Source organism: Camelina sativa, chromosome 12 (assembly GCF_000633955.1).
Source record: "Camelina sativa cultivar DH55 chromosome 12, Cs, whole genome shotgun sequence".
NCBI lineage: Eukaryota > Viridiplantae > Streptophyta > Magnoliopsida > Brassicales > Brassicaceae > Camelina > Camelina sativa.
This window is the reverse complement of record NC_025696.1, coordinates 29,182,429-29,208,795: the sequence shown is the minus strand read 5'-3', so window position 1 is coordinate 29,208,795 and position 26,367 is coordinate 29,182,429. Positions and strand designations below refer to the sequence as shown.

General features: G+C 35.3%; 2 protein-coding genes across 2 annotated transcripts; both read right to left on the bottom strand.

The window, feature by feature from the left end:
* On the bottom strand, window positions 6,094-7,742 carry LOC109128024. The gene is made up of 5 exons (XM_019233690.1): window positions 7,735-7,742; window positions 7,285-7,414; window positions 6,917-7,204; window positions 6,596-6,823; window positions 6,094-6,510 (listed from the first exon to the last, which is right to left on the bottom strand). Exons 1-5 carry the CDS (start codon window positions 7,740-7,742, stop codon window positions 6,094-6,096), a joined length of 1,071 nt encoding a protein of 356 aa, XP_019089235.1.
* LOC104732855 (thioredoxin H2-like) lies at window positions 15,848-26,005 on the bottom strand. The gene is made up of 3 exons (XM_010452449.2): window positions 25,868-26,005; window positions 16,458-16,580; window positions 15,848-15,989 (listed from the first exon to the last, which is right to left on the bottom strand). Exons 1-3 carry the CDS (start codon window positions 26,003-26,005, stop codon window positions 15,858-15,860), a joined length of 393 nt encoding a protein of 130 aa, XP_010450751.1. The 3' UTR covers window positions 15,848-15,857.

Genomic DNA, 26,367 nt, shown 5'->3' with positions numbered 1-26,367 from the left:
TTCTTAAACATTAACATAATATAATTTGATAACTTCAGTTATATATATATAAAAAGGTAGAATAAATAGAGAGAGTAAATAAAAACTAGTTTTAATTTGGTAAAAAGACGTTGAAAGAAAATTTATCACTATGTTACCATAGAATCAAATGATGAGAAAGCCTTAAGGACGAAATATAAAGCTATCAAAAATGAATTGTAATCCTAATTGTTTAACTAAGTAAGAGTATGTCATATAACTAGTTCTTTTTAAATAACTAATATAATAAGTTTATGTTTAAAATTAGATTGTAGAAATCCATAGTTTGTTTATAACGTTGTAGCTTGTAAGAAAAATTTATGAGCCTATATTTCCATAGTTATATATTTTTATTAAGGATAAACTATATGACTTTATTAAATTATATGCCTATATTTTTTTTCTTTCAAAATTGGATGCCACAAGCGGTTGTTTCTTTTTCTATTACTGCTGCACGGCTCTGTTTACATGTATCTATTCCTTACTAATTAAAGATCATTAATTTCTATCCTTGTACGTAGCAACTTGAACTCTTAGTTTTCTTAACGGTTTTGCTCCATGTAGGGTTCAAGGGTTATCATTCTAGGCGATAAAGACTCTGGGAAGAGAACATTATATATTGGCTAAGATGATTCTGAATCGGGCAGCAAAAGATGGTTGGAAACCAACATTTCTTGACCTTAACATTGGTCAAAGCTCAATAACCATACCGGGAACTGTTTCTGCTACTCTCCTATCAAAATGCGTGTGGATCCTGTTGAAGGGTTTCCTCTTGATAAGGCTATTGTGCACTACTTTGGTCACACTTCACCAAGGTAATTGACTTCAACCTTAGACTGTGCAAATCCCTTGTCGAATTGAAGAGCTTTCCCTACAAGACATTACATACATCTCTCCAGCAGCTGCCGAATTGCCTAGTACGTATAGACACTGATCATGGGGAGTTGGGGACTTTGACATGGCATGTAACTTGAGAAGCAAGAAACTGAAGAGTACGTAGAAAAAGGGAGTTTTTTATGGCCATAGCCTCATTCTTATCCTTTTCTATAACTGAATTTTGATTTTGATTAATCTAGTTGTGTGATGCTTGTGGGTTTCGAATCCACACTCGAGTGTATACTTTGCTTTTATGTTGATAAACTCCTTAAGAAAAAATGTAATAAACAAGAAATTTGTATTTGATCGGTAAACAAGAATTGAGATAACTATTATGTATACTCGGAAAATCGATCCTTTTTTGAGGTGTACAATACCTTTACCTTATATACACAATAATTTGTACTTCATTCACTAATTATTGTCAAATTACACAATAATTTGTACTTAGTTGCTTAATTGAGATTTATGTTTAAATAGATTGACCAATGTGCAAATTTGTTCATTAAGTAGGAAGAAAATGGCAAATTCAGTAATGTTCTTGATATTTCTTCTTTCTTTAACTCTCTTCCACATTCTTCTTTTTTATCATTATAAGAGTAAAACACCTTTGACAAAAAAAAAAANGGTCACACTTCACCAAGGTAATTGACTTCAACCTTAGACTGTGCAAATCCCTTGTCGAATTGAAGAGCTTTCCCTACAAGACATTACATACATCTCTCCAGCAGCTGCCGAATTGCCTAGTACGTATAGACACTGATCATGGGGAGTTGGGGACTTTGACATGGCATGTAACTTGAGAAGCAAGAAACTGAAGAGTACGTAGAAAAAGGGAGTTTTTTATGGCCATAGCCTCATTCTTATCCTTTTCTATAACTGAATTTTGATTTTGATTAATCTAGTTGTGTGATGCTTGTGGGTTTCGAATCCACACTCGAGTGTATACTTTGCTTTTATGTTGATAAACTCCTTAAGAAAAAATGTAATAAACAAGAAATTTGTATTTGATCGGTAAACAAGAATTGAGATAACTATTATGTATACTCGGAAAATCGATCCTTTTTTGAGGTGTACAATACCTTTACCTTATATACACAATAATTTGTACTTCATTCACTAATTATTGTCAAATTACACAATAATTTGTACTTAGTTGCTTAATTGAGATTTATGTTTAAATAGATTGACCAATGTGCAAATTTGTTCATTAAGTAGGAAGAAAATGGCAAATTCAGTAATGTTCTTGATATTTCTTCTTTCTTTAACTCTCTTCCACATTCTTCTTTTTTATCATTATAAGAGTAAAACACCTTTGACAAAAAAAAAAAAGAGAGTAAAACATAAAGCAAGTATACCGATTAATCTTCTATATATATGATAATTCGATGAGACTCAAATTTCTGGCCTAATAGATCTCAATATTAAACTTCTATTTTCTGGTGAAAGAGGGATATATATTTTTTTCCAGGATAAATAGTTCAGAATCATAGTTTAGGCTTTATCTATGTTGTATTCAAAAATACTCTCATTTTATTTCTTTAACTAGATTAAGACCCGTGTTAGAGCACGGATTGAAATTCATTTTATTTATATTGTAATTGTTATATAGAATATAATTCATGTGATTGTTTTTAAAAGTTTTTTTGGATAAAACATTATTTAGTAAAATCATATGCTAAATATGATGCTTAAAAAAAGATACATATTTTGTAAATTTTATATTTTTAATGATTCTAGATAAGTACCCGTGCTATAACACTGATTAAATTTTATTTTATACAAATTTTGTATATTTTATATTTAAAAATAAAATTTTAATATGTTGTACTATTTTATATATGTGAAGTTATTCCAACAATGTATATTCTTTATCATGACTTGAATGTCATTATATGACATAATTTTGTAAACTTGGCGTTTAAAAAGCGAGTTATTATATTATGAGTAATTTAATATATATTGTTATACTTTTTGTTTTAATATACTTGTTTTCTTGAAATTATGTCATATTATAGTGACATATTATTGACATTGCTATAACAAATCAATTTAGATTGTTTATAGTTTCCAACTTTTATATCAAGTTTTAATATTTTAAAAATATTTCAAAATAAATTATTTAAAGTTTATTCTATTATATAAAATTATATAATTCAACAAAAATATGAAATTGAATTTAAATATTCAAATTTTGACCTGTTATTCAGTAAATTTTTTAATTCAATAGATATTATTTTCAAAGAATAATGTTACTAAAGCTTGAATGTTTTATAGATTGAACAATTTATATTTGTTTTTAAAAATTCAACTTATGGTATATCCGGAAATAAAACTATTTTTAATTATAATAAATAATATGATAATTTATTTGTTTCACAAAATAGACTCATATATAAAAATGAGAGGCGGAGTATAATGATAATTAAAAAATGAATATGTTAAGTTAGATATCAAAAGATTTTATATGATGAATAATTTAATAAAAAAATTAATATTGTAAGTTAGATGATATCAAATGATTTTCTAGAATATTCTCTTTAAGATTTTCGGAAACAACGTTTTCTAGTAGTAAAATCTTCCAAAAATAAATTAAGGTTGCACCAACTATTTAACTTGTAACCAATTAATCTATAATATATTTGTAACCAACTTATTAAAATTATATAGTCTACAAAACAATGTTGTGTACTTCCTTTTTATTATAAAGGGGATTAAAAGTGAGAGATATATACTAGATTGGGACACGTCAATGTATGATTTTAAATTCTAAAACAAAATAAAATTTAACGAAAGGTATACAAAAATTTCGTTGTGAATAAAAACTATCTTTCGAAAATAGAAATTTTTTAAGTGAGTGAAAAGAGTTATTTAATATTATTTTTTCTTTAATATACTAATTTACATTTCTATATTTTATATTTAAGGTGTAAGATAATACTAATGTTAAATTTTCAATCACAAAAACTTTTGTCAAATATTCATCACTATAGTTACTGTCAAATCTCAAAGAAGTGGTTTCACAATTCTCGTCTAAAATATGATTACACAACTTTTTTTAGAAAACGTTTTACATGAAAACCAACAGTAAAACAGTCATCCTATTTAGTATTTACATCCATCCATTTACAAATGTGTTATCTACTCTCCTTCCTAACATAATTGTGAATATCTGGTACAAACAATCATATTGGATTAGGAAAACATCGGCAACATAGAGCTTGGATATAGGAACCACCGCAAGACATTGCCTAGTCATGGACACAACAACAAGATAGGAGCTGGACGTGGAAACAATGAGAGCAATAATCTAATGATGAAAAATGGGGTGAACTGTTGCAAGAGCATTCTCACAGCGTTTGAACATTATCCTCAAGAAACTGTGTGACAACAAAGATAATTTTGCTGTCAATGTCATCATAACTATGAAGCGTTTGCAGCGGTTCAAGTGCAAGATTATGTTTATATTTACTGGTGAAGAAGAGATCCCAAAGACATATCATGATTTTGATTCGGCCTCAAGAGCATTGCCTTTTTTCAGTCTTAAGGAGCTCATGGAAAAAAAACTTGGGATATTCACAACATTAATTAGTTCTTTGGTAGTCTCTTCTCTGAAAATATTTAAGTGTGACAAAACAACTATCTTGCTAAAACAAATTATAAGAGTTTGTGGATGATATGGTGGGTAGTTAAAATTAGCATTTAGTTCGATGTAAGCGGTCGCCTTGACTGACAAATGCAACAAGTGCATTTCATACGGTCCAATAAATTTAAGGCCAATTTTTGTAGCATTAACATTAATTATATAAATATTTAATTGTGTGCTGAGATTATATAGAAAATCTATATCTAAAAAAGCTCCAAAGTATTATTTATAACACTCCCCCTTGGATGACCATTATAAAAATGTAGTCCCAAATGCACATATGAGATGCTGCCTTGTTAAAAACTTTACCAGGAAAACCCAGTGGGAAAAACCATGGTTAAGGGAAAAACAGTACAGCGCACTTTTACTCCCCCTCTTCAGTACATCACTTGAAATCTTCAAAATGTCGCAATCCAATATGATGAAGTAACTTCTTGAAGTAGTTGAAAATGCCCTGGTAAATGGTTTGCCAAATCTTCACTTGAACAAATTTGTAAGACATGTTTATCGCCTTACATCACCATTCTTCTACAAGTCATTGGTCTCGCAAATGACTCATCTTGATCATTATCTTTGTCTCTCATGATCTTATCAATATATATCAAAGACTTTGAAGATGATAGTCTTTCACTATTGGAATCATAATATTCCTCTTCAGGTGTTTATCTTTTGCGTGTTCTTTGTTGTCTCGTTAGAAACCTTTCATGGAAAAACCCAATGGGATAAAAACCATGATAAGGGAAAAAGAGTACAACCACGCTTATGATCGTATTTCTCCCCCTGAAAGCATCATCTTCAGCATTGTGATCATATATATCAGCTTTTCTAAACTGTAATAAACAGAGCTTTAGTTTACAAACTTATATGATCATCATATATTCTCTCGGGTCATTGAACTTCAAGTCATTTTCACCCCTTTCATATAGAAGATCTATTTGAAATTTAAGTTCAAATCTTCTTTTACATACAGTCTTCCAAACAATCATCTTATACATAGGAGTTATTCACACTACAAGAAAACATGTCATTTGCGAAACCCGTAATGATCGCTCAATGGTCGCAAAAAAGGGTTTTGCAACCGCTTAGCAACTATTTGCGATGGTCGCTAAAAAACGGTCGCAAAATTTGTTGGTCGCAACATGGTCGCTTATTTGCGACTGATTTAAGACTCATTAATATAGTCGTATATTAGCGACGTTTGTGTGACCGAATGTGGTAGTTGCAGTTTCCGACTAAACTGCAACCAACTCTATTTGGGGACTTTTTTGTGACTATTTATGTAATTTTGATATGGTCACCAAGTGGTCACATTGTTTGAATTGGTTTGGTCACAAAGTAGTTACAATTTTTGAATTGGTTTGTTCACAAATTAGTCACGGTTTAGCAATCCTAAATTTGATTAATTTTGGATTTTGGAATGATATTAATCAAAAGTAATGATGATTTAAGGTACTAATCATGCAAACTTCTCATCCTAAACAAAAAGATCATCCAAAAAGTATTCAAAAGCAAAACAAGTTCATTAAAAAAAAAAAAAGGGAATTGCAACAAGTTCAATTGGAAGCAGTATTAGAGGAGGGAGAAATGGCAGCTGGACTGGAGACTGGTGTGGTGCATGGTGTGGTTCCTCCGCCAGTGAGTTGTGCATTGGTTGCAGGTGCGGTAGCTGGATGGGTGGTTGGAGGTGTGGATGATTCAGGAGGAGAAACCATAAAAGCTTCAAACTCAGGATTTTTTTCTTTCATATAGAGGAGAAGCCTCTTCAGTTCAGCTTGAGACTCTCGGTGTTCCTGATCACGTCGTGCATTCTCAGCCTCGTGTTCAGCAATCTTGCGCCGAAGTTCATCTTGAAGCTCCCCAAGAGTTGTTGAAGAAGCACTTGTATAACTCTCTGCCCTTTTCCTTTTCTTTAGTGTCTCCACAAGTGATCCAAGTCCAAATGGGTTGCCTTTGTGGTCTGTATGAGTACACTAAACCAAGAGATAAACATTCAGTAATCATCACAGACTAAATGGAACCAGATTTAAAAAAAAAAACAGATAGAAACGAATTTACCTGAAAGAAGATTTCATTTCTTTCATCAAGGGAAAGATTATGATGTGTTGAACTCTCTGAACCATCTGGACCACCATCTACCTCTGTTTCAGCTTGTCTCTCTTCTATGGTCCTATCATATGTCTTAGCAACTTGTTTGGCTTTTTGATCCACAAATGTTCCATCCGGACGAGTGTGTGTTTTAAGAAACACTTCCACTAGTGACACAGGACGCCCCAACTCTTCCTCCTACAATGATAGTGAAACAGATTAAATCATGTAAATATCAGAAAAAACATGGAAATATCAGAAAAACTTTGAGCTGAATTCGATAAGTCTTACCATCTCTTGATGAATTTGCACAAATGATTTCTGACCAGCTAAGTGTTTGTGCACTCCAAGACCTCCACGATCAGAGTTTCTGCACTGTGAAGCATTCTCACTCTTCTCAATTGCATCAGGGGTCTTCCAATATTCCACCATAACAGGCCATAATTTTTCACCAATCCATGGTGGTTGTACACCACTCCTCCTAGCTTGACTGACAATTCCTTTCATCCTTTTCTTGGCTATCTTCAAGAAACCTGCTTTAACGAGCTCAGTAATGCCGATATCCCAATTGTACTTCCGCTACAATAACACAAAACATAGTTAGCAACAATACCAAAACATAGTTAGCAACAATAACAGAAATAAGGAGTAAACCTTACCGCAAATGTCCTGAAATATCGCTCTTGAATTTTGACTGGAGTAACCTTCCAACTGTAGTAAGGCCCATCAAACTTTCTCCTCAATATTCCAGAAATCGCTCGAGACAGCTGACCTTTCTGCCGGTTAAACCTGTTACATAAAATGAGTAAGTCTACTACTAAATATGGACTTGAAACAATTGAAACAAACTATTGAATATCAAACAACCGACACTTAAAGCAACAACTATACTTATTGAATATCAAACAACAACTAGAATTATTGACACTTAAAGAAACAACTACAAACTTAGACTTATTAAATATCAAACATAGACTTGTTGAATATCAAACAACAACTAGAAACTTAGACTTATTGAATATCAAACTATTGAATATCAAACACTTAAATCAAAAACTACACTTATAGACTTATAGACACTTTTAGCAACAACTACAAACACTTAATACCATAGCATTTTATAGCATAGCGTTTCAAGAAACTACAAGCAACCGAGTAATCAACAACTACAACCGTAATCAACAACTACAACCGAGTAGCAAAGGAAAGAGTTTCATACCATAGCGTTTCTCGGCCGGGGATAGGATGCTCAGACAAGAGTGGTAGATGTTCTCGGCATGGAAGTCTTAGCAAACCATTCAAAAGCTCTTGGTAGTAATCGACATTTGGATTTTGTTGCTCTTGGTTTCCTTCTTCGCCATTATCTTCCTCTTCATGATTAGGGTTTTGTTGTGGTTGCGGTTGATGAGGAGGCTGTTGCTCCGGTTGATGAGTAGGCGGTTGATAGAGGAGGCGGTTGATGAGGAGGCGGCTGATGAGGAGGCAATTGGTGAGGATTTGTCCTCCGCGGTGGATTTGTACTCGGCGGTGGATTTGTACTCGGCGGTGTAAGTTCCCTACGCGGTTCAGGATCTTCCCTTGACGGTGGATGGGTACTCGGCGATGGACTCGTTATCGGAGCTGGATTTGTCGTCGGCGGAAACTGAGAAGGTCGACTTTGGTGTGAATGGCTTGCTGACTGCGTCCGTTGAGAGGGGTTCGACGATTGAGAAGACAAACTGTTACTCGGATTATAGATTCGGACACCGGTGGCGGTTCTGGCACCGCGACCTCTGGAAGAAGCCTTACCCTTAGGAGGCATTAGATCGATTGAGAGGAAGGAGAGGAAAGAGACGATTGAGAGATTGAGAGAAGGAGACGATTGAGAGATTGAGAGAAGGAGAGGATTGAGAGGTTTGAGAGAAGGAGAGGATTGAGAGAAGGAGAGAATTGAGAGGTTTGAGAGAAGGAGAGGATTGACAGAAGGAGATGATTGAGAGGTTTGAGAGGTTTTCTCTCGAAAACCCTAGATCGAAATGAAAAAGAAGGAAGAAGTGTTTAATCGTTTAATGGGTTTGCCTAATTAATAACGAAACTAGGTCGCACTTTAGTCGCAAACCAGTCGCAACCAAATTAATTAGATTAATAAGTGGTGGAAAGATATACCGCCAAAACAAAATAGCAAATCAGTCGCAAGTTAGTCGCAAACTGTTACTCTTTTGTGACTATTTTAAATCAAGTGTTAGTCGTAATATTGTGGCAAAAGGGTCGCAATGTGTGACTATTTTAACACTACCTTATTAAAGTCACAAAATAAAAATCTTGAATTCTACACATTATGAACAATATAAATCACTAAGGAGACTCATAGTAGATACAATAAAGTACTTATAGTAGTAAGATTTAGTTAAACAATGTTTATATTACTTAGTTTTGATTTTTCTTCATTGGAACACATTCTTATAAATGAACATGTAACACTTAGGATAAATTTTGAAGTTATGGATGTTTAGTTTATAGACATTGAAATTTAATACTTTGAGAAAGTTATTATTGACAAATTGAGCAAAACAAAGTATAAACTTCAACCTAAACATGTAGATGAATCTCAAATGTGAAATTTCAAAATAAAAAATATAGAGAGTGGCTAAGCAGTCTTAAAAGAGTAGCTAAGTTATATGTTAGTCGCAAAGTCTTCAGATACATGTCACAATATAGTCGCAATTTGTGACTACTTTGTTACGAGGTAGGAGTAAAAAATGTGGACGCAAATAAGTCCTCAATATGCGACTTTTTTGCGACTATTCTTAGCGACAATAGAACTGGTCACAGAATAGTCGCAAAGTTGTGACCATTATGAGACGAATTTCTTTTCGATGCAAAATAGTCCTAATGTAGTCGCTTATTTGAGACCCTTTTATGACGTTTATGTTTCGTCGTTAATAAGCGACGTTTTTCTCTCCAATTTTTTTGTAGTCGCTTAATCGTCGCAAGTTAGTCGCAAAAACGTCGCTATATTTTGCGACTGAATAAGTAGTCACAAACTGTAGTTTCAAAATGTATGTTTTCTTGTAGTGTCATACTCTCCTTGTAAAACTTTCTCTTTCAACTCTTCTTCTTAGTATGGTATTAGAAACCATTTTTCTATGTAAGATGATGTAAGCATCTTGAGATAACATCTCTTTCATCAGATGTCAAATCCGTAACCTCAAGAAATTTTGTGAAATATCTGATCTTATACAATCCGATTTCTCCATTTTTTAGGAGTAATATTTCATCATTGATTATTTCTACCGAAGATCAGATAATATTTTCATCATCAACATATTTTGCACTTGTTCTTGTACCTTTCATTTAACAAGAACCACTTGTAAGCGCATAAGAGACAAGAGACACATACAATTTTTCTTTTAAGGAGGTTCAGCAAATGCCTACATCCACAAAATTTGTTGAAATATTTATTGAACACAATTACAATTAGTGTTCATCTCATATTTACACAACCCTAAGATATTCACTTAGCTTGTTTCCGATTTATTTTCAACCCACTATAAGATCCCTAAGATCAACAACAATGATCTACACACAAGATTCTCTCATAGAGATAATCTCTCACCCTTTTCTCCCCAAAGGTGTCAAAAGACATCAAGACTTTTTCTTGCTTTTACCGAGAACTATAAAGTATTGCTTCTAGCAATATAATTAGCAATATAATTACTTTAAGGGATATCTCTTCTAGTTTGAAAACCTTCTAAATAGACTAAATCAAGTCTTGCTTTATTTTCAAACTCATAAGAGATCTACATAGTTGCTTCCACCATATGAGAGTGCATTTCTCATAATAAATATCAAGTATTTATGATAATCGTTGTACTACTACATGTACTTTATTTCTCATAAAGATCCCCTTATGTCCCACTCATTTTACACCTTTAATTGTAAGGACTACAAGTCCAAATATTATCGCTTTAAGAGACTTGAACTATTTCATAGTTACTTCTTTCAATGATTAACCAATCATTCTTTGTGTACACTTTTCCATAAAACTTTTTCTATTAACCGCGGTTTATGATCCTCGATTTTTATCCATAACATCATACTCTGTAATACTGCATGCAAAAATATTTACGACGTCGATTTGCTCTTTTGGTTCCTTTTCATTCTAGACATGAACTTGTTGAGATTTTCTTTCATTATGATTCTCAGGTACCTGAATCTCTTTCTTACTTATGCATACATCTCTTCTAGAGATTTTTCATAACTCTCTGCTTCTTCGGTGCCATATTAATTTAAGCTCCTTTTTTTTCGAGGATGCTTATATTTAGAACCATAAGTCTATCGCACTTCATGCGATCTTTAGACTTACTAGCAGTTGATCTTATCCTTCTAGGATATTAATTTCAATTGGGATATATATGGTTTCTGACCCAAACCAATTGTAATGGGGAGTACTCATGATAATTCATTGGCCCGATGCGAACTTATTGACATATAGAGTCATTTTTGTCAATCACATAGCCTGGTTTCACCACCATTGTCAATTAACCAAATACTATTGCAAACTCGAATATATGGCGGATGATCAGTCCACAATATCTCTTTGAATACATACCAGAAAATTGACATTATCCAAATTCATAGGATCAGTGAAAGCCATATAATCGCGGCTTGCTTTGTAAAGCAGCACACAGAACACTAGGAAAACTCTTTAGGTTCTCCAATGAATATTTTCAGAAATTTCTGATTATTCTTTCGCATCACAACTAAACCGGAATGGCTTAACCAGTCATGCCAAACAGTGAGATTTTTTTTAAACCTTCTGGTTTATTATAAGCATTTTATCTTCTAGATAATGCATGTAATCTCTAAAATACTTTTCTTGCCTTGGTAATAATACTTATGATTCAAAGTATTTTCTTCGCTTATTGTCTCAACATGATTACTTTTCAAATCCTCAAGATTTGTTCTATTATATGAGTGATTAAACTCATTTTGAGTGTGAACATAATCTTATATTTGTACCATCACCTTTGTATGTGGGATTCATTAATTCTCCCCTCTCCCTCGAGATGATGACACTTCATGTCTATCAATCTCAATTTGAATCCCACTCTGTAATCAATAATATTCTCAAATTGGGTTATGTATTATAACTTAGACCCTTTTAACTTTTGAGACTAATTGAGAGATTATAACACATAATTATCAAATTATGTTCCCATAGGCAATAGTATAAATACTCTTCAAGAGGTTTCAATACTTTTTCTACTACTTCTTAATATTGTAGTAGAATAGTGAAAACCAGTTATAGCATAAAATCATATTCACTTCAAAGAATAGACCAGACCAATAGGATGTGATTCACATTAACATCTCATAATTTTACACTATCACAAAATATAAGATTATAATATTTTAAAAATATAGATATATATTTTGATTATATTGTGTCTACATGACAACAATATTTTGTGACAAGTAAATTATGTACTTTCTAATACCTTTCCATCAAATATATTATTTTCTATTATATAATCTTGTTAATAATAGAAACAAGTTGATTTATATATATATATATATATATATATATATATATATATATATATATATATATATATATTTAAAGAGTTTTAGTCATTTACTTTATTTAGATTATTCTAAAGAACTAGAGAATTTTTATGATCATATACTTGAACTTAAACCTTCTCATAGAAGTGATGCCAATAAAATATAATAATAATCATTATTTAGTAATTTGTTACTAAATTTTCAGTTTATTCACCAAACAAATTTGAATGACATGATTTAAAATATTTATCATAATAAAATATCTAATTTAGATTAGTTTTAGATTTGTGATTAAACAAATAAAATAAATTACAATACATTATAAACAATCATATAAAAGAATGTTAAATATTAAGCATCATATCTTTATATTTATGTATATATATATATATATATATATATTTTGTTTAAAATGTTTTACCAAAATATATAATTATATTATTATAATTATTTCATGATAATAAATTATATATGACCAATAGCCAACAATGACATATAACGATCTCATGAAATTTGTTTCTTTTAATTTTTAATGGCATATTAAAAGTTATATCAATAATTTATCACCATCAAATTTAATTGTAGATATGCCATAGATATATGAGGTGATAAAATCTAACTAATATGCAAAATAAGATTAGTTGTACTTATCTCGATAATAAGACGTTGTCGAGAGGATGGAATATTTGAAACAAAACGTAGACGTCTCGATGAATGATGTTCCTAGAGACTGAGATGAATACGTAGATCTTTACTTCACCATGAGATATCTATCATTCCTTCAAACAAAAGACAATTTTTGTCAAACCAAAGATATCTATCATTCATTTTACCAAACCAAACTTAATAACCAATAAATTAAATCCAAATAATCAAAAACATGTTCTATTATGAACAAATGAGATGGCGTTAGAACTCGAACGGTCGAACCCTAATTACTAAACTGACTTAAAACCAACGATGGACAAAAACATATTACCAAGCTAAATAATAGAATAATCATGCGTTTAGTTTGAGAATTAACCTCATGAAACCAAACGATAAAGCAACAAGTGATAATAATCAACAATAATATACCCTAACAAACAGATCCATCTTCACAATAACGACTAATTAAAGCATGGATCGATTACAAGTTTAAGTAAATAATAAAATTATTAATATCTGAGAGAATCTATGAATCAACCGAGAGTGGGTATATCAAAAGTATAAGGTTGAATTCTATATACATAAACTATTCATCCCACTTTATAACGAAACATGCAGCCATAAGTGTAAATAATCCATATATACTTATCTTGTTAGGGATGGAGGATCATAGACGTTGTTGGTTAAGGTTTCGACACAAATATTAAAACTCAGACGGCGGAGAAGAGAGACGTTTGAGGTTGGAGAGTAGAGAAGTCGGAAGTGGTGACTGTTGGTGGTCAACGACTAGGGTTTTTTTTTTTTTTTTTTTCCTTAAGATGATTAGGGTTAGAGACTCGTGCTGATAACGTATTATAACTAGAGGTTTAGGTAATTATTCTCGTGTGTTATTCTCTATTCCATAGTATACAACATATATATAGGGATACAATATTAGGGTGTAGGGTTTTATACTAATAGGTCGATAATGGACATCCATACAACAATATAAATATTTATAACACAAAGTATTATTTTAAAGTTTTATTTTGAGGTCCAAAATTAAAAAAACATATGAATAGGCCCAAATAAGGGTAATGCTAGATGAGTTCCGATTATTTGGTAAAAATATAATTTTTTTTTTGTTGTTGCATCGGGTTATGCCGTTGGTTGAGCGGAGGCAGGCCTAGATGTAAGATGAGTTTAGATGATATGGTTAATCTCCTATGACACTTCTAACTATATGTACAATCGCAATATTAAATTACTAAAAGTTACATATGTAATTTGGATTAGCTCTAAAAATATTAGAAATATTTAAATTATACAACAATAACACTAAACTAGAAAACCGTAAAAATCTAACATCATCACTATATGTAAAAATAAAAATTGTCCCATGATATGCTACGGATAAAATCCTTGTATTGAAGGAATCTCATCCTTCTCTCGACTCTGAAACTAGATATCTACGTAAGATTGAAATTTGGAACATGAGCCCTAAACGCCGTTCTTAATCATATTTTAGTTTTTACGTTTTTATCGAGATGGTATAAGCACGAAACAAGCTAAGAATACACAACTCTTATTCTTCATCTCTCGTATCATTATGCTTATGTAAACTGGATGGTTTGCTAAACCATTAACTCAGATTAGGGATTCTGTTTGTATGCCTTTGGCTAGTTACGATGGAATCAATCAAAGAACAATTTATCATTGATCAAACATATCGTAAAGGAAGTCCATGACAGCTCAGATCGACCAAATCAAATGCATTTGAATCAAAGCTAGCTTGCAACATAGAACCACTTTGCAAGATGAGCTTCATAGTCTGCCACGATCAGTCCAACTATTATTTGGCATGTAATGTGCATTTGAGTGAACCCACCCCTGCAGATGATAACATAGAATGACATAAGAAGAAAAGTCAGGAGACATACTCAGACATCAATCTTAGATATCAGTGTCTTTTAATGCATTAAGTTTTTGCAGCAATAGACAGAAGCTATCATTCATGATCCACTTGATCTTCTACATTCCAATTGATCCATTGAAATTCTTCATTCGTTACACTTTGACTGGAAGGGCCTGGGATCTTGTCATAGAACAAAGGGTAAGCTGAAGATCTTCATTCTTGAACAAAATGGAGGATTCAGTTCAATTTCTTGTCTGATGATTTTATTGCTGAAATCATGAATCTTGATACAGATTGCATTCACAAGGAAGAGAAATTTCGGGAGAGAAGAGCGTGAACTTAGATGGGCACACGCCCAAAGGACCCCCCTTCATGGCCTTGACCCACCTGAAACTGGGTTCACAAAACACAACAATTATGCAGTATTCAGTCGGTTGGCTAAAGATGCAAACAGACGCGCCGAAATAGCTCGGTAAGCCTTACATTTTAAACCTTAACTGAACGCCCATATTTCTTGATGTAAGGTTGTGTAAAGGGTCATGGATGGACCATAGATTCCAGCTTACCATCTTCTTGCAGACTGAGGGAGCTGTCGACAGTAAAAGGACATGTGGAGTCAGTGGTGAAGCTCAAGGGTCCTGGCATCAACACAATTCAGCAATCGTACACTGTTTGAGGAAAGGAACACAACTAAAATCATGCGTCTCGCTTCACATATGTAAATGTCAATGTGTGTATGTACATAAGTATCCGTCAAGTGCCAGAGTAGTATAGGCCCAGTGTTATGTGTGTTCTGTAAAAAACCCTCTTACATCTGAACCTGCTATAACTATATTTTGCAACAACAACACTCTTCCTCCTCAGTAAAACTATATCAACAATCAAATACCGAGCTCAGGTGATCTAAATGAGAGTAGAAGAGAAACCTTGTGAACCAGCTGAAAAGAATCATCCACACTGTACCATAGTAAAGCATCTGAACAAATCATTTCAAATCAATTGTTGAATCACACAAAAGGTCTTATAGTCTTGAAGACACAGCAGAAACAACAGAGTATAGTACAAAGCCGCTCCCAACAACATACCATTTATTATTGAGTTTACAGATATGGGTTATTGGCGAAGGTTTTAAAATAATGCTCACTATGCCCTGAGTTTGCTAACTTTGCTCTCAAGTTCGTCCTTTTTGGCTCCAATGATCCTTTCAATCTCTTTACCCTTTTTGATCAGCACAAAGGTTGGCATTCCCGTCACATTAAACTCTTTAGCCACATCCTGAAAACATTAAGTCATGCAGTAAGTTAATATTGTTTGTCAATACAATTCAAATAACCAGAAGCATGAAAGGCTGAACCTAACTTCAACAAAACACTCCATCTTATATCAGAATCCTAATGATTTTGCAGTTGTACCGATCCATATCGGACCAAACACAGTGAACAATGGATCAAGCAGAGTAATGAGGGATACAATCATACAAATGTCAGAGACACAGAAAGCTGAAACTTTGGTGGTAACAGCATAAACCATGGCAGAGATGCAGCAAGTTTAATATCTTTTTACCCCAATTTCACCAGACTCTTATCTTATAGTATCAGAATTATATTGATCTGCAGTTAATACCATAAAGCTATCTAATGTCTTCCCACAAAATTGCTTAGATATCACAACACTCAATGTAAAGGCACACTTAAGACACACAAAAAAAAAGATGAAGACTGTATGATAGATAGAGATACTTACAGGAAGCTCATCAACATCTAACTTGACGAAATCAACATCAGTGAACTTATCAGCCATGGCATGAATCGTAGGCTCAATCATCCTACATGGTCCACACCACGACGCCGAGAAATCAACCACCATCTTTTTACCAATTCACACAAAATCAAAATTTCAATCAAAATCCCACCCAAAATTGATTGATTTACACATAAAACTTGTTGGAACTACACTTTTGACAACATGGCTTTAGCCAACTTTCCGGTGACTTGTCCGGTGACGTCCGTCATCGGAATGACCGGTTTAAGGACTCTTTGGATTCCTTGTAATGAGCACTATAACATAGTGTAGTTACTTGTCAAAAACGAAGTTATAATGAATGAGAAATTAATCTCCAAAGTGGTTAGCTTGAAAGCTTATAACTAGTATTATGGGATGAGGAAATTACGTTGCATGGACCGGACTTGGTTTAATATTTTGGAGTAAATTTATTTGCAACTTATATTACATTTCATGTTACGTATGTTGCTTATAATATTCAAAATTTTATTTGCAAAGTCAAATCGAGTTTGTTGTGTTTAAAACAAACAAAGTCGAAGCCTTATCAACTCAAACGGAAGAATAAGTCGCTCCGGAGATCTCGCCAACGTGTGAGACTTCGATCGCATCTCTCCACTCCTCAACTTCCCGAGATATCAGTCCACGAGCCCAGATTTTGTGGAGAGCATCTCATCCTCCTCTCCATATAAATACATAGCACTCTCGTTTTATTATCTTTACGCTTGCGGAGAAGCAAAACACTCTGAAACAAAAATCCAACTCTCTCTCACTCCTCTTTCTCTCACTACAAAAACGTAAGTGTTATCGTCAAGAGTGTATCGTTTGCGCCAACGTTCGTTTGAGTCCGTAGTCAAGTGTTGTGACACGATCTCGTCTCGATTGTATCCTGGGATCCATGTACTCACTAAACCGCCACACTGCGGGAGCTACTTTGGGTTAAGGAAAGAGATCGTATCTCGCCTCCGAGAATCTACTTCTACTCCTTTCTTCTATCGTTTTACATAGGTGTTATAATCGTTATCTCATATTTGGATTTTCGCGGTCCTACAGTCTTAACCCAAAGTAAAGATTCGTTTTCTACATATAGTTTAAAACGGATCTTACGACGCGAACAGTTGATAACCATTAATGCCGTAGTGTAAGCGATGTTTGAACGTTTTATGTGAAGGCCTTTGGGTGTGTTTCGCAAAAACGCTTCAAGATTCTCGAGATTTCAAAAACAGTTTCCATGAAGACCATGCATGTGGTAGTTTCGTGAAACAGTTTTTTCGAGCAATCAAAATTTTTTTTTCTACGATAGCTTTAGTGCAACGTACTATAATAGCTATCTACAGAAAATAATTAATTTTTAGCAAATTAAATTAATTTAATTATTCAATTATTTAATTGCTAACTATTGATTAATAATTATATTTGTTCACAAATATTGACATATTTTTGTCTTTTATGAACAGATGACTAACGGTGTTGAAAACAACAACAACAACGGAGGTGCTGAGGAACTTCGTGAGTCGACAACCCGACCCGGGAATGGTCCACCACCTGCTCCTCTCCTTCCGACCGAGCTGAAACCGAGCATCCCGAGCTCTGCAGTGACGCCCAACAAGTTTGATGGCACAAACTTTGAATCGTGGCAACAAAAGATGCACTTCTTCTTGTGTACACTCAACCTGCAGAAGTTTCTCACCGAGGATGCTCCGTTACTGCCTCTTGATAACAACGACGTGCATGCGAATGCAAGTGTTGATGCATGGCATCACTCGGACTACTTGTGCAAAAATGCCATCCTTGTGCACATGGAGGAAAAGCTGTTCAAGGTGTTTAACAAAGCACTAACCTCCAAGGTTCTCTGGAATCTTCTAGAAACCAAGTACAAAGTCTACAATGTGGGCTCAGGGAAACACGCCACAAGGGAGTTTCTCAACTACCATATGGTGGATTCTAGGCCCATAATGGACCAGGTACATGAGCTTCAAGTGCTTGCACAACAGTTAGCTGATGAAGGAATGAACATATGTGAGACTTTCACGGTGAATTGCTTCATTGAGAAGCTACCTCCAAGTTGGAGCGACTTCAAGCACTATCTGGATCACAAGCAGAAGCCAATCACCTTGCTCAACCTAATCTCAAGGCTGCAAAACCAATCAACTGAACGTGACAACGCTGTGTCCGTCATTGATGAGAATGCTAATATGGCTGAGTATAGGAGAAAAGGGAAAGCTAAGGTTGTCTACGGCAACAAAGGAGCTTCACCAAAAAAGGCTGTTCCAGGCAAGACGGCACCTCAGTCCTCCACGTTCTTCAAGAAGCAAGGTGGGGCTAAGAAGTTTGCTGGAAAGTGCAGCCACTGTGGCAAGAAAGGTCACAAAAGCGCTGAATGTCGCAGCAAAGACAAGGGTAAAAATCAAGCCAATTTGACTGAAGAAGACTTGTGTGCGGTCGTCACGGAAGCAAATGTGGTGATGAACAATGAGAACCCAAGGGAGTGGTGGTACGACACTGGAGCCACTACCCACATCTGCATTCACAGAGACATGTTCAGCACTTATCAGAAATCCAAGTCTGGTGAGAATCTGATGATGGGCAATGTGTCTCACTCCAAGATCGTTGGAACCGGAAAAGTGGTCTTGAAGATGACTTCCGGAATGGCCGTCACGCTCCACAACGTGAAGCATGTTCCAGACATGAGGAAGAATCTAGTCTCTGGGACCCTATTGAGCAAGCATGGCTTTGCTGCTAACCTTGCGTCCGATCAGATGACTCTGAGGAAGAATGGTGTCTTTATTGGCAAAGGTTTTGTTAAGGGAGGACTTGTTAAGCTGTGTGTTGCAACAATCCTTAAGAAAAATGATGTAGCTTCTACTTCTGTTTCAAACAATTCCATGAATAAAAATTCAGTTGCTTATTTGGTTGAGTCTTCTAATTTATGGCATGAACGATTAGGACATGTGAATTATAAATCTATGCAAAGATTAATTAATTTGAACCTAATCCCCAAATGCAAAATAAGCAAAGAAAAATGTGAAGTATGCGTTCAAGCGAAACTCACAAAAACACCATCACCTCGTGTTGAAAGAGCAACCCAACCTCTAGAATTAATACACACAGATTTGTGCGATTTAAAATACGTACAATCTAGAGGCGGTAAAAAGTATTTTGTTACTTTCATAGATGATTGTACAAAATATTGCTACGTTTACTTGTTACGTAGTAAAGACGAGGTCTTGGAGAAATTCAAAGAATATAAAACCGAAGTTGAAAATCAACTCTCAAAAACTATCAAGGTAGTAAGAAGTGATAGAGGAGGCGAGTATGATGGACCTTTTAATGACTTTTGTCAAGAAAATGGTATTATACATCAAACTACTGCTCCCTATTCACCGGAATCTAACGGAGTTGCGGAACGAAAAAACCGAACTCTGAAAGAAATGATGAATGCAATGTTGCAGGAATCGGGGTTACCACAGAATCTGTGGGGGGAAGCTTTGCTTACCACAAACCTCATTCTGAATAAAATACCGCACAAAACAACCGGCGATACGCCTTATCAACTTTGGAAAGGAAATGTACCATCGTACAAATACCTAAAAGTGTGGGGGTGCCTCGCTAAAGTCGCAGTGCCACCTCCAAAGAAGGTTACTGTCGGACCTAAAACCGTTGATTGTATTTTTATTGGATATGCACACAACAGTAGTGCTTATCGGTTTCTGGTTCACAAATCAGATATTCCGAATATTCATGTTAATACAATAATGGAATCAAGAAATGCGTCTTTCTTTGAAAATATTTTCCCGTGTAAGGATACACAAAATCTGAAACGCACTTGGGAAGAGAGAGATGCAATCACCACTACTAATGAGGCCAGTACCTCTGGTACCTCGGTAAAACAAGTAGAAAAAGAACCTAGACGTAGCAAACGAGCTCGCCAGGGAAAAACTTACGGTGAAGATTTCTTGATGGTTCTTCTTGCAGAGAACGAACCAAGAACATATAATGAAGCCATGACTACACCCAACGCTCCTCTATGGAAGGAAGCCGTTAATAGTGAGATCAACTCCATTATGCAAAATCATACATGGGAGATAGTTGAACTACCTGAAGGGTTTAAACCACTAGGGTGTAAATGGATCTTCAGAACAAAATTAAAAACCGATGGCTCTATTGATAAGTACAAAGCTAGACTTGTGGTGCAAGGATTCCGACAAAAAGAAGGTCTGGATTTCTTTGACACCTATTCTCCTGTAACGAGAATAACATCAATCAGAATGCTAATCGGGATTGCAGCATTAAGAGACCTGGAAATCCATCAAATGGATGTAAAAACCGCCTTTCTAAATGGTGATTTAGAAGAGGAAATTTATATGAAACAACCCGAAGGGTTTGTTGCTCCAGGACAAGAAAATAAAGTCTGTAGACTGGTGAAGTCGTTGTATGGACTTAAACAAGCTCCAAAACAATGGCATGAAAAATTTGACAATGTAATGATGTCAAATGGTTTCAAGATAAATGAATGTGATAAGTGCATATACATTAAAACTACTCCTAGTGGGTATGTTTTGTTATGTTTGTACGTTGATGACATGCTCATCATTGGTAGCAATAAAAACATAATCCAACAAACAAAAAATATGCTTCATGGTCAATTTGACATGAAAGATATGGGTTTAGCGGATGTCATTCTAGGGATTAAAATCACTAGAACCGCTGACGGAATTATTCTGTCACAGGCACATTATGCTGAAAAGATACTTGAGCGGTTTAAAAACTACTCAAAAGGAAAAGCAAAAACTCCTGTAGATCATGAACTTCACTTGACCAAAAACTCGGGTGAAGCGGTGTCACAGATAGAGTATGCTAGGGTGATCGGAAGTCTTATGTACTTAACCAATTGTACACGACCCGATCTCGCGCATGCAGTCAACGTTCTAAGTCGCTACACCAGTAATCCAGGTCATAAACACTGGCAAGCCATAAGAAGAGTATTAAATTACATAAGATACACAAAAACTTATGGGCTGCACTATGGTAAAGAACCAGCAGTTTTAGAAGGATACAGTGACGCCAATTGGATAGCTGATTCCAAAAACTCAAAATCCACAAGTGGATATGTCTTTACTCTAGGAGGTGCAGCAGTATCATGGAAATCTGCGAAACAGACTCTAACGGCTGGATCAACCATGGAGTCGGAGTTTATAGCTTTAGATAAAGCCGCAGAAGAAGCAGACTGGCTTCGTAATTTTTTGGAAGATATTCCGATGTGGGAAAAACCTGTGCCGGCATTATGTGTACACTGCGATAGCCAATCGGCTATTGCCCGAGCACACAATACTCACTACAATGGCAAGAACCGTCATATTAGAAGACGTCATAAGACCATTAGAAACTTGATCACTACTGGTGTAATTACAGTAGATTACATAAATACAGTTTTTAATCTTGCGGACCCCTTTACTAAAGGGCTAGCTAGAGATCAAGTTGTAAAATCATCAAGAGGAATGGGTCTAAAGCCTACAATCTAAGAGGATGTTTGATGGAAACCCCACCTAAATGACTGGAGATCCCAAGAATTAGGTTCAAAGGGAAAACTAAATCAAACAAAATCAATCTGGAGTACTGTATGACTAATAGTCACAGCCCAGTTCCTAAGATGAAAAACAGTACTTCCTGTGTCTTTAAAGGTTAAGCAATGCTTTTAATGATCAAGTCTATAAGCTTTGATATATCAGTGGAGCATTTCCTAAAGGAAAACTTCTTAAAACAAACGCTAATGGCGAATTACCTAGTGAGTGTGAAATGAAGCCGTTTCTAGGAGAATAAAATGTAAGGCTATATTCTCTAACTTCACTCATGAAATCCAGACATGTTCATGGCCAAAAACGAACACAATAGAGAACTTGGTTCTTCGAGAAAAAGAAGCTGGGTTATACCTGTTGTCTCGGTTTACATAAATATCCGGGTGGTTCAAGACATCATGTTCACCTCCTGGCCAGTAAATCCGACAGATATTAACAATGAGTAGTTCAAGGCTGAAAAATGCTACTATCTCAGACACAGTTATTTTTCGCATACACTCTTGAAAGTCGAGTCTGTCTAGTCAGTCTAGTCTTTTANGCAATCACCACTACTAGTGAGGCCAGTACCTCTGGTACGTCGGTAAAACAAGTAGAAAAAGAACCTAGACGTAGCAAACGAGCTCGCCAGGGAAAAACTTACGGTGAAGATTTCTTGATGGTTCTTCTTGCAGAGAACGAACCAAGAACATATAATGAAGCCATGACTACACCCAACGCTCCTCTATGGAAGGAAGCCGTTAATAGTGAGATCAACTCCATTATGCAAAATCATACATGGGAGATAGTTGAACTACCTGAAGGGTTTAAACCACTAGGGTGTAAATGGATCTTCAGAACAAAATTAAAAACCGATGGCTCTATTGATAAGTACAAAGCTAGACTTGTGGTGCAAGGATTCCGACAAAAAGAAGGTCTGGATTTCTTTGACACCTATTCTCCTGTAACGAGAATAACATCAATCAGAATGCTAATCGGGATTGCAGCATTAAGAGACCTGGAAATCCATCAAATGGATGTAAAAACCGCCTTTCTAAATGGTGATTTAGAAGAGGAAATTTATATGAAACAACCCGAAGGGTTTGTTGCTCCAGGACAAGAAAATAAAGTCTGTAGACTGGTGAAGTCGTTGTATGGACTTAAACAAGCTCCAAAACAATGGCATGAAAAATTTGACAATGTAATGATGTCAAATGGTTTCAAGATAAATGAATGTGATAAGTGCATATACATTAAAACTACTCCTAGTGGGTATGTTTTGTTATGTTTGTACGTTGATGACATGCTCATCATTGGTAGCAATAAAAACATAATCCAACAAACCAAAAATATGCTTCATGGTCAATTTGACATGAAAGATATGGGTTTAGCGGATGTCATTCTAGGGATTAAAATCACTAGAACCGCTGACGGAATTATTCTGTCACAGGCACATTATGCTGAAAAGATACTTGAGCGGTTTAAAAACTACTCAAAAGGAAAAGCAAAAACTCCTGTAGATCATGAACTTCACTTGACCAAAAACACGGGTGAAGCGGTGTCACAGATAGAGTATGCTAGGGTGATCGGAAGTCTCATGTACTTATCAAATTGTACAAGACCCGATCTCGCGCACGCAGTCAACGTTCTAAGTCGTTACACCAGTAATCCAGGTCATAAACACTGGCAAGCCATAAGAAGAGTATTAAATTACATAAGATACACAAAAACTTATGGGCTGCACTATGGTAAAGAACCAGCAGTTTTAGAAGGGTACAGTGACGCCAATTGGATAGCTGATTCCAAAAACTCAAAATCCACAAGTGGATATGTCTTTACTTTAGGAGGTGCAGCAGTATCATGGAAATCTGCGAAACAGACTCTAACGGCTGGATCAACCATGGAGTCGGAGTTTATAGCTTTAGATAAAGCCGCAGAAGAAGCAGACTGGCTTCGTAATTTTTTGGAAGATATTCCGATGTGGGAAAAACCTGTGCCGGCATTATGTGTACACTGCGATAGCCAATCGGCTATTGCCCGAGCACACAATACTCACTACAATGGCAAGAACCGTCATATTAGAAGACGTCATAAGACCATTAGAAACTTGATCACTACTGGTGTAATTACAGTAGACTACATAAATACAGTTTTTAATCTTGCGGACCCCTTTACTAAAGGGCTAGCTAGAGATCAAGTTGTAAAATCATCAAGAGGAATGGGTCTAAAGCCTACAATCTAAGAGGATGTTTGATGGAAACCCCACCTAAATGACTGGAGATCCCAAGAATTAGGTTCAAAGGGAAAACTAAATCAAACAAAATCAATCTGGAGTACTGTATGACTAATAGTCACAGCCCAGTTCCTAAGATGAAAAACAGTACTTCCTGTGTCTTTAAAGGTTAAGCAATGCTTTTAATGATCAAGTCTATAAGCTTTGATATATCAGTGGAGCATTTCCTAAAGGAAAACTTCTTAAAACAAACGCTAATGGCGAATCACCTAGTGAGTGTGAAATGAGGCCGTTTCTAGGAGAATAAAATGTAAGGCTATATTCTCTAACTTCACTCATGAAATCCAGGCATGTTCATGGCCAAAAACGAACACAATAGAGAACTTGGTTCTTCGAGAAAAAGAAGCTGGGTTATACCTGTTGTCTCGGTTTACATAAATATCCGGGTGGTTCAAGACATCATGTTCACCTCCTGGCCAGTAAATCCGACAGATATTAACAATGAGTAGTTCAAGGCTGAAAAATGCTACTATCTCAGACACAGTTATTTTTCGCATACACTCTTGAAAGTCGAGTCTGTCTAGTCAGTCTAGTCTTTTATTTTTTATTTTTATTGAGTCAGTAAAATCTTCCTATGTTTAGGGTAAATTCTATTCATGTGGGGGATTGTTGGAACTACACTTTTGACAACATGGCTTTAGCCAACTTTCCGGTGACTTGTCCGGTGACGTCCGTCATCGGAATGACCGGTTTAAGGACTCTTTGGATTCCTTGTAATGAGCACTATAACATAGTGTAGTTACTTGTCAAAAACGAAGTTATAATGAATGAGAAATTAATCTCCAAAGTGGTTAGCTTGAAAGCTTATAACTAGTATTATGGGATGAGGAAATTACGTTGCATGGACCGGACTTGGTTTAATATTTTGGAGTAAATTTATTTGCAACTTATATTACATTTCATGTTACGTATGTTGCTTATAATATTCAAAATTTTATTTGCAAAGTCAAATCGAGTTTGTTGTGTTTAAAACAAACAAAGTCGAAGCCTTATCAACTCAAACGGAAGAATAAGTCGCTCCGGAGATCTCGCCAACGTGTGAGACTTCGATCGCATCTCTCCACTCCTCAACTTCCCGAGATATCAGTCCACGAGCCCAGATTTTGTGGAGAGCATCTCATCCTCCTCTCCATATAAATACATAGCTCTCTCGTTTCATTATCTTTACGCTTGCGGAGAAGCAAAACACTCTGAAACAAAAATCCAACTCTCTCTCACTCCTCTTTCTCTCACTACAAAAACGTAAGTGTTATCGTCAAGAGTGTATCGTTTGCGCCAACGTTCGTTTGAGTCCGTAGTCAAGTGTTGTGACACTATCTCGTCTCGGTTGTTTCCTGGGATCCATGTACTCACTAAACCGCCACACTGCGGGAGCTACTTTGGGTTAAGGAAAGAGATCGTATCTCGCCTCCGATAATCTACTTCTACTCCTTTCTTCTATCGTTTTACATAGGTGTTATAATCGTTATCTCATATTTGGATTTTCGCGGTCCTACAAAACTGAGACCGAATAGAGTGTGAGACAATACCAATTTGTTCGATTCTTTGATCTCGTTGTAATGAAGCTGCCACCGAGCTGAAGAGCTAAACTTGAGGAGTCGGCTTGGTTCAGATTCAGTCCCTGCATCTTCTCCACTTCCAAACAGAGATGATACAACTCCTCCCATTCTCTCGTCTCTTTTTCTCTGATTCCGCTTAAGAACGACGCTTTCTTTTCTTTGGTCATGATCGTGTCGTTTTATATTCAAACATTGTGTCGTGTTTTTTCTTAAACTATTTGGTCAACTACGATTGCTTGTTGTGGGTAGCTTTTGTTGACTCATGAAATTAAAAGGTGGACAATAAACAAACCGGACCAAACCGAAATTGGAGAACCATTCAGACCAAACCGAAATGGTAATACCAAAATATTATTTCTGTATATGTTTTGGATTTTTGGCGTTGCTGGATTTGTGGTGGGTATCAAAAATGTTAATCGCTGTTAATATATATTAATTGAGAAGCACTCTCACAAAAAACCTGATGTGTC

What these genes read in the sequence shown, in the direction of transcription:
- LOC109128024 (XM_019233690.1), bottom strand. An exon ending in TGCAAATTCATCAAGAGATG is followed by an intron (nt 6,824 to 6,916) that starts GTAAGACTTATC and finishes CTATCATTGTAG; the next exon opens with GAGGAAGAGTTGGGGCGTCC. An exon ending in GAAATGAAATCTTCTTTCAG is followed by an intron (nt 6,511 to 6,595) that starts GTAAATTCGTTT and finishes CTCTTGGTTTAG; the next exon opens with TGTACTCATACAGACCACAA.
- LOC104732855 (XM_010452449.2), bottom strand. Translation starts at nt 26,005, where the DNA reads ATGGGAGGAGTTGTATCATCTCTGTTTGGAAGTGGAGAAGATGCAGGG. An exon ending in TCAAAGAATCGAACAAATTG is followed by an intron (nt 16,581 to 25,867) that starts GTATTGTCTCAC and finishes ATTGGTAAAAAG; the next exon opens with ATGGTGGTTGATTTCTCGGC. An exon ending in TAGATGTTGATGAGCTTCCT is followed by an intron (nt 15,990 to 16,457) that starts GTAAGTATCTCT and finishes TAATGTTTTCAG; the next exon opens with GATGTGGCTAAAGAGTTTAA.